Source organism: Nyctereutes procyonoides, unplaced genomic scaffold, assembly GCF_905146905.1.
Source record: "Nyctereutes procyonoides isolate TBG_1078 unplaced genomic scaffold, NYPRO_anot_genome, whole genome shotgun sequence".
NCBI lineage: Eukaryota > Metazoa > Chordata > Mammalia > Carnivora > Canidae > Nyctereutes > Nyctereutes procyonoides.
Genome location: NW_026575125.1, coordinates 63,698,279 through 63,714,024, shown reverse-complemented (window position 1 = coordinate 63,714,024; position 15,746 = coordinate 63,698,279). Strand labels below are relative to the sequence as shown.

At 36.0% G+C, this 15,746-nt stretch overlaps 1 protein-coding gene across 1 annotated transcript in view; it reads left to right on the top strand.

Annotated features, from left to right (window-relative positions):
- The window catches only part of HDX (highly divergent homeobox), a 231,231-nt gene that overhangs the window by 33,943 nt on the left and 181,542 nt on the right, over positions 1–15,746 (top strand). The window contains exon 2 of the mRNA XM_055337277.1: positions 13,107–13,253. Coding sequence (XP_055193252.1) covers positions 13,107–13,253 — 147 coding nt within the window. The remainder of the gene's footprint in view (positions 1–13,106; positions 13,254–15,746) is intronic.

Sequence of the window (15,746 nt, the reverse complement as noted above, 5' to 3'; positions counted from 1 at the left end):
TGTGAAAATGTCAATGCTACCTAGGGCAATTAATACATTTAATGCAATCCCTATCAAAATACTATGGACTTTCTTCAGAGAATTGTAACAAATCATCTTAAGATTTGTGTGGAATCAGAAAAGACCCTGAATAGCCAGGGGAATATTAAAAACGAAAACCAAAGCTTGGGGCATCAAATGCCAGATTTTAGGTTGTACTAGAAAGCTGTGGTCATCAAGACAGTGTAGTACTGGCACAAAAACAGACACATAGATCAGTGGAACACAATAGAGAATCCAGAATTGGACCCTCAACTTTATGGTTAACTAATATTCGACAAAGCAGGAAAGACTATCCACTGGGAAAAAGACAGTCTCTTCAATAAATGGTGGTGGGAAAATTGGACATCCCCATGCAGAAGAATGAAACTGGACGATTCTCTTACACCATACACAAAGATAAACTCAAAATGGATGAAAGATCTAAATGTGAGACAAGATTCAATCAAAATCCTAGCGGAGATCACGGGCAACACCTATGAACTTGGCCACAGTAACTTCTTGCATGATACATCCATGAAAGCAAAAGAAACAAAAGCAAAAATGAACTATTGGGACTTCATCAAGATAAGAAGCTTTTGAATAGCATAAGAAACAGTCAACAAAACTGAAAGACAACCTCCAGAATGGGAGAAGATATTTGCAAATGACCTATCAGATAAAGGACTTGTGTCCAAGATCTATAAAGAACTTATTCAACTCAACAGCAAAGAAATGAACAATCCAATCATGAAATGGACAAAAGACACGAACAGAAATCTCACAGAGGAAGACATAGACATGGCCAACAAGCACAAGAGAAAATGCTCCGCGTCACTTGCCATCAGGGAAATACAAATCAAAACCACAATGAGATACCACCTCACACCAGTGAGAATGGGGAAAATTAACAAGGCAGGAAACCACAAATGTTGGAGAGGTTGGGGAGAAAGGGGAACCCTCTTGCACTGTTGGTGGGAATGTGAACTGGTGCAGCCACTCTGGAAAACTGTGTGGAGGTTCCTCAAAGAGTTAAAAATAGATCTGCCCTATGACCCAGCAATTGCACTGCTGGGGATTTACCCCAAAGATACAGATGCAGTGAAACACCGGGACACCTGCACCCCGATGTTTATAGCAGCAATGTCCACAATAGCCAAACTGTGGAAGGAGCCTTGGGGTCCATAGAAAGATGAATGGATAAAGAAGATGTGGTCTATGTATATAATGGAATATTACTCAGCCATTAGAAATGACAAATACCCACCATTTGCTTTGACGTGGATGGAACTGGAGCGTATTATGCTGAGTGGAATAAGTCAATCGGAGAAAGACAAACATTATATGGTCTCATTCATCTGGGGAATATAAAAAATAGTGAAAGGGAATAAAGGGGAAAGGAGAAAAAAATGAGTGGGAAATATCAGAGAGCGAGACAGAACATGAGAGTCTCCTAACTCTGGGAAACGAACAAGGGGTGGTGGAATGGAGGTGGGGGGGTGGGGGTGACTGGTTGACTGGCAGTGAGGGGGGGCACTTGATGGGATGAGCAGTGGGTGATATGCTATATATTTGGAAATTGATCTCTTATAAAAATAAATATGAAAAACAATAGAATTTTCAAACATCAATCTCTCATCAGATAGAGGAGAATCATAGCATCTGTATTCCTTTGTCCATAATGTATTTTTTTAATTTGAGGTTTATATACAAATGATGTGAAAATGGCTCGGTATATTTTAAAAATAATTATTATTTGTATGAATAAGTAGTTGTTATATAAATGTTAACTATTAGCAAAAAATAGCATTTACATGGCACATTATAGTTTGCCATGTATTTTAATGAAGATAACTAATTATGTTAAGAAGAAAAAGAAAGGTTTTGTAGCCCTATTTTCCAGATGAAGAAATTGAGTCCAAAATGTCAACTATATCTGCTAAGGTGATAAGACTAGTAAATAGTGATGCTGAGTATAAACAGATGTTTCTTGATTCTTTTTTTTTATTATTTTTTATTTTTTTAAAGATTTTATTTATTTATTCATGAGAGAGAGAGAGAGAGAGAGAGAGAGAGAGAGAGAGAGAGAGAGGCAGAGACATAGGCAGAGGGGAAGCAGGCTCCATGCCGGAGCCCAATGCAGGATTCGATCCTGGGTCTCCAGGATCACGCCCTGGGCTGAAGGCAGGCGCCAAACCGTTGAGTCACCCAGGGATTCCGATTCTTTTTTTTTTTTAAATATTTTATTTATTTATTCACTGAGAGAGAGGCAAAAGCACAGGCAGAGGTAGAAGCAGGCACCACTCAAGGAGACCAACGTGGGACTCAATCTCGGGTCTCCAGGATCACACCCCAGGCTGCAGGCGGCACTAAACCGCTGCGCCACGGGGGCTGCCCTGTTTCCTGTTTTTAACATCGTATTCCTACTCTACCACTCCTAAAGACCACCTAAACTTTTGCTTATGGCCACGGTGAAGTTACAGGAACAGGATTTACCCTCTTAAGTATCTAAATTCAAACAAAAAAGGAAAAATCTATATGAAACAATGGATTTCAGATATTTAGCAAAAAGCAGCACAACACCATGATTTTTTAAAAGATTTTATTTATTTGAAAAAAAGATTTTTTTTATTTGTTCATGAGAGACACACAGAGAGAGGCAGAGACACATGCAGAGGGAGAAGCAGGCTTCCCGCAGGGAGTCAGATTCAGGACTTGATCCCCAGAGCCCTGGATCACACTCTGAGCTGCAGGCAGATGGTTAACCACTGCGCCACAGGCATCCCCCACAAAACCATGATTATTGAGAGAAAGGAAACAAGATGAATCCTCTATGTCTCAATCACTGTCTCGAAAAAGTATCCAGATCACAATCAAAGAAAAGGAAGCGAAACAGATTGGAATTATCTCTGAGTTGAGGAGACAGGGTTCAGGAAGGATTGGGTCACTAGCATTTGAGAGACAATACTGGAGAGGAGAAAGCTCACAGAGAGATGAAATCTGCACATTGAGAAAGCTATGAAGTTTTACAGAAGGACCCGTCAAGTCTTTAGCTAAATACTTTTCAGCTCCCGTGTCTTAAAACAAAAACAAAAACAAAAACAAAAACAAAAACAAAAACACCAAACTATCGAGTAAAAGGAAAGAACCACTAGAATGGTTCAGGACTCAAAATTCTATATATTCCCAATAGCCAGACTGGAAAATCTTCTATTTTATGAAGCATCTAGGAAGGTCCTCAGAAGGATATTGACTCAGTAATGGGAAAATTAGCCTTAACCTATAGGCAATTCTGGATTTTCCTAACAAATTTAAAACTCAAAGGATCCGATAATTTCCAAGTAACATGAATATGTCCCAAAGAGGCCCCCCAAATATTTCAAGAATACAAAAGTATCCAGTGCCCAATAACAAAATGTACAATATCTACCAATAAATGAAAACTTACCAAGTATGCAAAGAAATAGGAAAATACAGCCTTAATATAGTGAAAAGCAATGATAAAAACAGAATTAAAATAATATAGAATTAGTAAAGAAGAATGTTAAAACAGCTGTGGATTACTGTATTCTCAATGTTCAAGAAGGTAGAGGAAAGTAAAAGCATGATAAGGAAATAAATTGAAGATTTATTAAAAGATCCAAATTGAAATTCTAGAGACAAAATAAAGTACATAAAATGACAGATGCACTGGATGGTTTTGGCAGCACATTAACTGCAGAAGAATAAAAGCTTAGTTAACTTGAATACATAATAGCAGTAATTATTCAAAAAAAGATATAAAAATACAGAAAAAATGAATGGAGCAACAGTGAACTGTAAGACAATATTATTCAATGTAACGTACATGGTTTTTGAGTCTCAGAAGGTGAGAAAATGAAGAAAACTATTTTAAAATTAAACATTGAAAAAAGTTTTAATTTGATAAAAAGTATAAACCCACATAGTAAGAGGCTCAGTAAATCCCAAGAAAAAAGCTGAAGAAAATGGCATCTCATATTCTAATCACTGAAATCCAGGGAAAAAAGAAAATCTTAAAAGTAACTAGAGGACTATTTGTTTTATTGGTCTTGATTTGAATTATTTGTCTTGAGTTTATGTTAGTTATATATTTTGGATATTGATCCCCTATTGGTTATATCATTTGCAAATATCTTCTACCATTCAGTAACTTGGCTTTTGTTTTATTTGATGGTTTCTTTCATTGTGCAAAATCTTTTTATTTTGATGTAATCCCAGCAGTTTATTATAAGAAAAATATTACTATTGCCAATGTCAGAAAAATTGCTGCCTGTGTTCTCTTTTAGAATTTTTATGGTTGCAGATCTCACATTTAGGCCTTTAATTTATTTTGCATTTTTTTTTGTGTATGGTGTAAGAAAGTGGCCCAGTTTCGCATGTCCTGTTTTCCCAGCACCATTTGTTGAAGAGACTGCCTTTTCTCCAAAATATATTGTTGCCTCCTTTGTCATAGATTAGTTGACCATATCAGTATGAATTTGGACTGGTGTTGGACTATTTTGTTCCATTGATCTGTGTATCTGTCAGCGTGCCAGTCCCATGCTGTTTTGATGACTACAGCTTTGTAGTATAACCTTGAAATCTGGAACTGTGATATCTTCATCTTTGTTGTTTTTTCTCAAGTTTACTTTGGCCATTCAGGGTCTTTCGTGGTTCCATACAAATTTTAGTATTATTTGTTCTAGTTCTATGAAAAAATGGTATTGGTATTTTGATAGGGATTTCACTGAATCTGTAGATGGCTTTGGATAATATAGACATTTTAGCAATATTATTTCTTCCAATCCATGAGTATGGAATTCCATTTTTTGTGTCATATTCAGTTTCTTTCATCCATGTCTTATAGTTTTCCAGACATAGGTCTTTAACCTCCTTGGGTAAGTTTATTCCTAGGTGTCTTATTCTTTTTGGACAATTGTAAATGAAATTGTTTTCTTAATTTCTCTTTCTGCTACTTTGTTATTAGGATATAGAAATGCAATAGGTTGATGGGTATTAATTTTGTATCCTTCCAAGTTTACTGAATGCATTTATTACTTATAGTAGTTTTTTGGTGGATTTTTTCAGGGTTTTCTATGTATAATATCTTATAATATGCAAATAGTGGCTGTTTAACTTCTTCTTTACCACTATGAATGTCTTTTATTTCTTTTTCTTGTCTGATTGCTGTGGCTAGATATGGAATCAACCCAAGTGTCCATCAATAGATGAATGAATAAAGAAGATGTAGTATATATACACAATGGAGTATTAGCCATAAAAATAATTAAAGCTTGCCATTTGTGACAACATGGATGGACCTAGAAGGTACTATGCTAAGTGGAATACATTAGACTAAGAAAAGCAAATACCTTATTTTACTTATATGTGTAATCTAAAAAAACAAGAAAAATGAACAAACAGCAATAATAAAATGAGAAAATACTCATAAATATAGAGAACAAACTAGTGGTTGCCAGAGGGAAGAGGGATGGAGGATTGGCAAAATAAATGAAGAGAATTAAAAGGTACAAAATTCCAGTTACAAAATAAATAATCCACATGGATGAAAAGTAAAGCTTAGGAAATATAGTAAATAATACTGTAATAAGTATGTGGTAACATGTGATAACTATGCTTCTTGTGGTGAGCATTTTGAACATATGTAATCATTGAACCACTGCATTGTACACCTGAAACTAATATTATATGTCAGCTTTACTTAAATTTTAAAAAGAGTCATTGTAAAGCTACAGTAATTAAGACAGGGTGGTTTTGATGAGAGAATGAACACATAGATCAATGGAATAGAAAAGAGTGTCCAGGAACAGACCCATACATATATTGTCAGTTGATTTTTTATAAAGACGAAAAAGCAATTCAATATAAAGTTTTTTTTTAATTAATGGTGTTGGAAAAATTAAATATCCATATGCAAAAAAAGCCCACAAAACTGACCTGTACATCGTACTTTGACACAAATTGTCTCAAAATGGATCATAACCGTAAATGTGAAATGGAAAACTATAAAACTACTAGAAGGAAACATAGGAAAATATTTCTTTGACCTTGCGCTAGACACATTTCTTAGATGTAGCACTAAAAGCACAATCTGTAAGAGAGAATACAGTGAGAAGTTGGACATAATAAAAATTAAAAACTTTTCTGTGAAAAACACTTTATGTTTTTGAAATATACTTTACTTTAAAAAATAAAATAGACAAGCCACTAACAGGAAGATCATCATATTTCTGCTAAAGTACTTGTATCCAGAATATGAAATGATCCCTAAAAAAACAATAAAAAGTAAAAAAATAAAATCCAATATAAAACTTGCAAAATATTTGGACACTTTTACAAAGTAGACATATAGATGGCTTAAAAGCATATTGGAAAATGCTTAATGTAGAAAAAACAAGAACCATATGAACCTCTCAATAGAAGCAGAGAAAGCATTTGAGAAAATAAAGCATTACTGATCAAAACTCTTCAGAGTGTAGGGATAGAGGGAACATTCCCCAGCATCTTAAAAGCCATCTACAAAAAGCCCACAGCAAATATCATTCTCAATGGGGAAAAACTGGGAGCCTTTTCCCTAAGATCAGGAACAAGACAGGGATGTCCACTCTCACCACTGCTATTCAACAGAGTACTAGAAGTCCTAGCCTCAGCAATCAGGCAACAAAAAGAAATAAAAGGCATTCAAATTGGCAAAAAAGAAGTCAAACTCTCCCTCTTCACCGATGACATGATACTCTACGTAGAAAACCCAAAAGCCTCCACCCCAAGATTCCTAGAACTCATACAGCAATTTGGCAGCATGGCAGGATACAAAATCAATGCCCAGAAGGCAGTGGCTTTGCTATACACTAACAATGAGACTGAAGAAAGAGAAATTAAGGAGTCCATCCCATTCACAATTGCACCCAAAAGCATAAGATACCTAGGAATAAACCTAACCATAGAGGTAAAGGATCTATACCCTAAAAACTATAGAACACTTCTGAAAGAAATTAAAGAAGACACAAAGAGATGGAAGAATATTCCATGCTCATGGATTGGAAGAATTAGTATTGTGAAAATGTCAATGTTACCCAGGGCAATTTACACGTTTAATGTAATCTCTATCAAAATACTCTGGACTTTCTTCAGAGAGTTGGAACACATTATCTTAAGATTTGTGTGGAATCAGAAAAGACCCCGAATAGCCAGGGGAATATTAAAAAAGAAAACCATCACAATGCCAGATTTCAGGTTGTTCTACAAAGCTGTGGTAAAAAAGACACTGTGGTACTGGCACAAAAACAGACACATAGATCAATGGAACACAATAGAGAATCCAGAAGTGGACCCTCAACTTTATGGTCAACTAATATTCGACAAAGCAGGAAAGACTATCCACTGGGAAAAAGACAGTCTCTTCAATAAATGGTGCTGGGAAAATTGGACATCCACATGCAGAAGAATGAAACTGGACCATTCTCTTACACCATACACAAGGATAAACTCAAAATGGATGAAAGATCTAAATGTGAGAAAAGATTCCATCAAAATCCTAGCGGAGAACACCAGCAACACCCTTTTTTAACTTGGCCACAGTAACTTCTTGCAAGATACATCCATGGAGGCAAGAAAAACAAAAGCAAAAATGAACTATTGGGACTTCATCAAGATAAGAAGCTTTTGCACAGCAAAAGAAACAGTCAACAAAACTCAGAGACAACCTCCAGAATGGGAGAAGATATTTGCAAATGACGTATCAGATAAAGGACTAGTATCCAAGATCTATGAAGAACTTATTCAACTCAACAGCAAAGAAACGAACAATCCAATCATGAAATGGGAAAAGACATGAACAGAAATCTCACAGAGGAAGACATAGACATGGCCAACAAGCACAAGAGAAAATGCTCCGCGTCACTTGCCATCAGGGAAATACAAATCAAAACCACAATGAGATACCACCTCACACCAGTGAGAATGGGGAAAATTAACAAGGCAGGAAACCACAAATGTTGGAGAGGATGGGGAGAAAGGGGAACCCTCTTGCACTGTTGGTGGGAATGTGAACTGTTGCAGCCACTCTGGAAACTGTGTGGAGGTTCCTCAAAGAGTTAAAAATAGATCTTCCCTATGACCCAGCAATTACACCGTTGGGGATTTACCCCAAAGATTCAGATGCAATGAAACGCCAGGACACCTGCACCGCGATGTTTCTAGCAGCAATGTCCACAATAGCCAAACTGTGAAAGGAGCCTTGGGGTCCATCGAAAGATGAGTGGATAAAGAAGATGTGGTCTATGTATATAATGGAATATTACTCAGCCTTTAGAAATGAGAAATACCCACCATTTGCATTGACGTGGATGGAACTGGAGGGTATTTTGGTGTGTGAAATAAGTCAATCGGATAAGGACAAACATTATATGGTCTCATTCATTTGGGGAATATAAAAAATAGTGAAAGGGAATAAAGGGGAAAGGAGAAAAAATAAGTGGGAAATATCAGAAAGGGAGAGAAAACATGAGGGACTCCTAACTCTGGGAAACGAACAAGGGGTGGTAGAAAGGGAAGGGAGCGGGGGTTGGGGGTGATGGGCAGTGAAGGGGGCACGTGATGGGAGGAGCATTGGGTGTTATGGTATATGTTGGCAAATTGAACTCCAATTAAAATAAATAAGTAAATAACTAGATAAATAGAAAGAAAGAAAGAAAATGCTTAATGTCATTACTCAGTAGGGAGATACATGTTAAATCCACAATAATAAGATACAATTTTAAACCTTTTAGAATGGCTAGTTTTTATGTATTTTTTATTTTTTAAGTTTTTATTTGAATTCTAGTTAACATGCAGTATAATATTAATTTCATGTGTACAATTTAGTGATTCAGTACTTCCATACAATACCTGGTACTCATCAAGTATAACTCCTTAATCCCTATCACCTATTTTACCCATCCACTCACCCACCTCCCCTTGGGTAACTACATCAGTTTGTTCTCTAGAGTTTTTTTGTTTGCCTCCCCCCTCTTTTTTTGTTCATTTGTTTGGTTTCTTAAATTCCACATATTAGTGAAATCATATGGTATTTGTGTTTCTCTGATAGACTTATTTTGCTTACCATAATACTCTCAAACTCCATTCATCTCATTGCAAATGGCAAGATATCTTTTTCCTTATGGCTAATATTCCATTGAATATATATACCACTCATTCTTTGTGCATTTATTGGTTGATGGACACCTGGGCTGTTTCCACAATTTGGCTATTGTAGATAATGCTGCTATAAACATTGGGGTGTATGTATCCATTTGAATTAGTATTTTTGTATTCTCTGGGTAAATATTGAAACTGATGGATCATAGTGTAGTTGTATTTAATTTTAAAAAAATATCTGATCATTGGGGCGCCTGGGTGGCTCAGTTGGTTAAATGTCCAACTCTTGATTTCAGCTCAGGTCATGATATCTGCATTGTGAGATAGAGCTGTGCTTTATTTTAATGGCATTTCATACTTTATTTTAGAAAAAGAAGGCTTTCGGATTTTACCACTTACAAACCTACCTTTGGTATGTGTATATGACTGTGTCCTCAAATGAGAGCTGTTGGTGACCTTCTCCAAGAAAGGGCCAGGTCTCCTTCTCATGTGATGTTCCTAGCTCCCCAGGGCCCGCTCAGTGGCGCCCTCGCTGCCCAGGGCATCAGTTCCTGCCTGGGTCCCTAAAGGAGTCACCCAGGCCCAGGCCCTGCACAGGCTTCCCCCAACTCTGTGAAAGCCCAGCTGTCCTCCCAGCTGGACAAGGGCTCTCTGTGTGCTGGGGAGGCCTTGGGAGTGGCTGCAGCACACACATCCAGGTGGGCCCCACAGATCCTGGGCCAGCACCTCACTCTAACCACTGAGGACGTTGAGCCAGTGAAGGGCTGCAGCACCTGGGGCAGGGCAAATCGGAATTCCCAGGGAGAACACATACCAGCTTGGGCAGCCCCCCTGGCATCCTCAGGGCCTAACCCAGCTGCTGGCCTTGTGCTCACTGGGGGAGTTGAACTGCTGGGAGAGGTGGTGCTGGCAAACTTACCTTCCCACCTTGGGGAGCCTAGGCATCTCTATCCTTTCAGAGATCTGATCCCCACATAGCTGGTGGCAGTGGGGTGCATGTACCCTCACACCCCACCCACACTGGCCAGGCTGGAGCTGGCCATCTGATGCCAGAAGGAGACAGCTCTGAGGCGTGTGCCCTCCCTGGATGGCTCAGAGCCAACAGAAATGGTCCAGCCTGTGGTTTTGCTCAGAGGGCAGAACCCAGCAGCAGGAATGGCTGAGGATTCCACCCTGAGGCTGCCAGGGACACAGCCAGGCGCTGAAGGAAGACTTGCTAGTGGTCCATCAAGTCCACTAAGGTGCTACCAGAACCAAAGACCAGGGGCTCTGTGGGCATTAGCTCTGGGTCCCTGGGGCCATTATCCTCACTGTTGCTGCTCTGAGACAGCTCCGCAGGACTCTCCAGGTGATGCAGTTCCAGGAAGATGGCAATAAGCCTGGCAATGGCTTTCACGTCACTGCAGTGGCCTATGATGGCACTCTGGGTGAGGGGGTGGGAGAAACTTGTCGCAAACTGCAGCACTATGACATAGCCCTTCCCAAAATCCCAAAATGCTGGTGAGAACGTGAAGAAAACTGAAACTTTCATACAATATTGCTGAGAAAGCAAATTTTTAGTCACTTTTGAGACCTGTGTAGTAGTTTCTTATAAAGTTAAACATACACTTACCATAACGGAATCCCACACCTAGATATTTACTCCAGAGAAATGAAAAGACATTTGCAGATACCTGCACACAATTTTTTTTTATCAACTCTATTCACGATAGCCAAGGACTTGAAAATTCCAGATGTTCTCCAATGGATGAATGGGTAAACTTTGGTACATTCTTTGCAATGGGCTACTATTGTGAAATAGAAAGGAGAAAACTATTAATACAGACAACACAGATAAATCTCAGATGCATTATACTATTACATAGTAGTCTGCAGTGGAGCTAGCTAAGTGTAGTGGAGCTAAGTGAAAGATGTTAGTCTAAGAGGAATATGTATATACTCTATTATTCCATTTATATAGCATTCTTCAAAAGTCAAAATTATAGAACCAGATTAGTTGTTGCCCAGGGCTGGGGTAACTGGAGGATTTAATTATCAAGGAGCAGCATAAGGGAATTTTTTTGGAGTAATAGATTTGTTTTGTATCTTGGTTGTGGTGGTGGTTTCATTACTATGTATGTTTGTCTTAACTCATAAAACAGTATACCAAAAAGAGTGAAATTAACTATGTATAAATTTAAAAGTTAATAATAATAGATAAAATAATAATGCTAATAGAGACATATTGGTTAAGTTAAAGACTTTCAAAATGTTTTATTAATCTAGGTGCATCTCTTCATAAACTAAAAAAGATCAGTGGTTTACTTAAAATTAAAGCTTCTAATATTGGAAAGAATGTGTTATATTTGACTTAGTGATGATTTTATGGACTCAATCCATTTTTAGAATCAGCTTTCCAAGAGTGAGTACTTATGAGTAAAACTGTTTAGTACTTTTCAAATGATTCAACCAGTTAAGACATTATTAGGGCATTATTAGAGCTGGTTTTATGTATGACATCAGATGTATAAGAACAATGTTATGTAGAAATTTGTCTGAAATGTTCCCATGTGAAAATATGATCTAAGCTCTGTGGTACTGCTAAGAAGTCATTCTTAGAAGCTTCATTTTTCAAGTATTCCTGAAGCAATAAATTTATAACATTTTACTTATTGCTTTGCTTGTTTGAATAGAACACACTGAGCATAATCCTTTCAGTGGCTCAGGATCTTCACTTAAAACACTGAATCTTAAAGCTGAGAGTACCCTGAGATATCCCATATCTGAAAATGATAAAGTGAAGGGCCTAGTCATACTTATAAATGTTACAACTATAGCATGCTTTATAATTTAAGAAAATGAGTTCACATATCCTAAATTATTTGTAAAAACCCAGACTGGTAGGTAGAACATGTCATGTGTTCTAGTATTTTACAAACTAAGAAATAGAGGCTCATAGAAATTAAGTGACTTACACAGTAGTCTGCAGTGGAGCTAAGTGTAGTACACAGGTCATTTTATTCCTATGGGCTGTCATATGCTGAGTGAGTGGCACATTGCAGGGAGTATTAGATTAGTAAATTTTGAGGTAAATTTAAATAACTTTTTTTATTTAAATAACTTTTAAAAATATTTTATTTATTTATTCATGAGAGACACACAAAGAGAGGCAGAGATATAGGCAGAGGAAGATGTGGGACTCAATCCCAGGACCCCGGAATCACAACCTAAGCCGAAGGCAGGTGCTCAACCACTGAGCCACCCAGGTGGTCCTCCCATTGAGTGATTAAAAGTACATGGTTTACTTTTAGGAAAATGCACATGATTTTGAATTTTGATTTATATACAATTATTTTGGTTAGTATTGCCTAAAGCAAAGATATTTTGAATCACTAATAGTTCCTGTTTATTTTTAAGCTTTTTAAGATATTTTTTGTCTTAATATATAAAAATAACCCCTTTATCCAAGAAAGGAAAAATAAAAGCACCCCTTTATTTCAGACCACAATTTCTAGCTGTAAGACGTATGCCAGATGCCTTGTTTGATGAAAAATAGTGAGTGTCCTGTTGATAACCTATCATGAATATATGGCTACCACGATCTCTGGCTTTACTGGCCAAAAATATTTATTTCAGTGAAAGAATCTTCATTTCCCATGTAGTGACACTAGCCAGATAGGGTTTTCCTCTCTCTCTCACTCTCTCTCTCTCTTTGTCCTTAACATTGTTACTTCTTCTGAACAAATTTAATAACTTTTTGCATTATATATAATTTTCAGTTAGAACCTATCTCCCTTTAGCACACAAATTATTGCCCACTACTGGGATTTAGTTCAGTTAAATAAACCTTTCAGCTTTGAAGCATTGTAACTGTATCAAAAAGTGGGAGCATGAAATTCTGCGTATACCCAATTTTTATTCCAATTCTCAGAGTATCTTTCTTTTATTTTTAGATGAATCTACGTTCTGTATTTACTGTAGAACAACAAAGGATTTTACAGCGTTATTATGAAAATGGAATGACAAATCAAAGTAAAAATTGCTTTCAGCTCATATTACAGTGTGCACAGGAGACTAAGCTGGACTTCAGTGTAGTCAGGGTAAGTATTAAGGTCATAATTCTTGAATTTATAGCTTTTTATTATAAGTGATAATTGTTTAATATGAAAAAAATCATCAAGAGTATGAAGTCACTAACTTTATAAACAGTTTTGTTTCCCTGGTATAAAAATACTACTTTAAAAAATAATAAATGGAACTAATAATTTAGTATTTGTTTCTGTAAATACCTTGAAAACACCAAAACTTTCACATCATAAACATAGTTTTAAAAAATCCCAGTCCTTTGAACTACTGAATACTTTTAAGATTAGTTCCTTATCCTGTGCCTTCTTTAAATCCAGGATTGATCTTCATATAACCCTCCAAAATGATATTAGTAAAACATCATTTACCAAGAGACTATTATGTACCTAGCATATTTTCTTGGTATATTTACTTTTTTTTAATCAGACATTTTCAGTATTTTTTTTTAGGAAAACCTGGCCTTTTTAAAATGAATTCCCACTCCTCTTTTCTAAGTAAAATGCATGTGTTTTAATGGTTTAGCTAATGAGTAAGGAACAAGAAATCCCACGGAAGGAAATTTTCCTTTATTATGACCATAAGTATTCATCTGTAAAAATCAGAGCCACTAAACTTTTGTGAAAGGCAATGGGAAGATGATAGATAGGAGACAAGAGATAAATCTAATAGAACTAGTTACAGGTATTATTAAGTGCACAGGTCTGTCTGAACACGATGCAAATACTTCTCACTTGAAAACTTATGGATTCAAAGATTGGTGACTTTCCCATTCTTGTCATTCATTAGGGTAATTTGTCAAAGAGAAGGGACATCTGTTTTTAGGTTTATGTTTCTTTTGGTGGAACTTTCAAAGGACCCTAAATATAAAAAAAAAAAAACTCTTGATAAGAAGAATTGTTTGGAAAATTTCTTAAAAACTAAAAGATATATTCACCTTTGAACAGGGAATTATGACTCCAGTTCTAGGGGGGAAATATCACAGGATATCTGTTTTTTTTAATTTCTGAAATCAACCATTATATTCAGATTCATGTAAGAACTAGGAATATCTTCTATTTATAGCTATAAATTCCCTATTTGAATTTACAACTCGATTTTCTTTTTTACTGTGAACCCTAGACTGTTTAATGGGTTCTTTTTGGTACCAGATTTCGTAAAATTGTGCATAAAATAAGAGAAAGTATGTTTTAGGTCAAATGTTGATCTTTTAGTAAATTCAAGTCCCTATTTTCCTTTAGTAAATCTCAGAGAAAAGTGTTTAATTTCCTTAGAAAAATTAAATATGCAATATTTCAGATTGATGAGATTGTATTTTATAACTACAAGCTCAGTTTTTTGAAGTACTGTTTTTCTTCTTTATTTCCTTTTATTTTATCATTACTTTAAAGTGAAAAGCCTTCTCAGAAAGCTGCTTTGTGGACTATGTGACCTTTTATATTTCTAATTTGTTATTGCAATTTCCCCTCAATAACTTGCTTGATTGTACTTGAATAGTGAGAATACTGAAATACAAAGATTTATATTTATGCTCCAATTTATGCTCCAAATGGTATGAAATCTAAAACAATGGGAATAAAAAGAATAAACTCCTAGATTGTAAGCTTACAAGGAAGACATTATTTAAGTTTTAAGGAATTATGTAAAACAGATTCATTCTCTCTGTTCTAAAAGAATGTAAATTGTACAGAATTTCAGTCTTCCTAATCTAAATTCCAACACAATTTTGGTTGTTTTCCTGTCTGAGAAGGGAGTTGTTTATAGACATCATTCAATAACCTCTTCTGCCTTCAGTATTTTACTAGGTCTGTATGTTCTACTTGAAAGATACCTTTATTATTTTTAATACAGTGTTTATTGTGTTTTTCCTCAGAACTCAAATCCCATGGCATTAAGGACCTGATCTCAATGTAATGTAAAATGAACTTAAAAGGCTAAAACATCCATGTAAAAACAGAGTAAGGGAACAGGGAAACGAAGAAGGAAGTATAGAAAAAGGAAAACAGGTTTAGAGACAGTGAATTTCACTTGATCATAGCCAAAAGGCCAAGAAGCAATGGAGACAGTGAATTTCAAAGACAGAAATGAAAGAGGATTTTATTAACTGGTGACCTAATGTCTGCCGGTCTTTCTTTCTCTCTCTTTCTTTCTTCCTTTTTTCTTTCTTTCTTTCTTTCTTTCTTTCTTTCTTTCTTTCTTTCTTTCTTTCTTTCGTATTACTTTGTTAGCTACAGACCCCAAATCCTCATCATATCAATTTTGTTTGACCCATTTTTTTTCTCTCACCAATGAGGCATTTGGAATGAGAATCATTTATATCCTGTAGGCACTCGTTATTTTTGGATCATGTAACTGAATGATTTAAATAAAATTTAATTCGGTTATTGGGAATGCTCAGGCAATACATTTTCTTTATTTTCAAAATTTTAAAAATATTTCTTAAGTATACACTTTCCCACTTTAACTTCAATGGAAAATATTGAATTCAACTTTTACTTTTTGACTCAGTT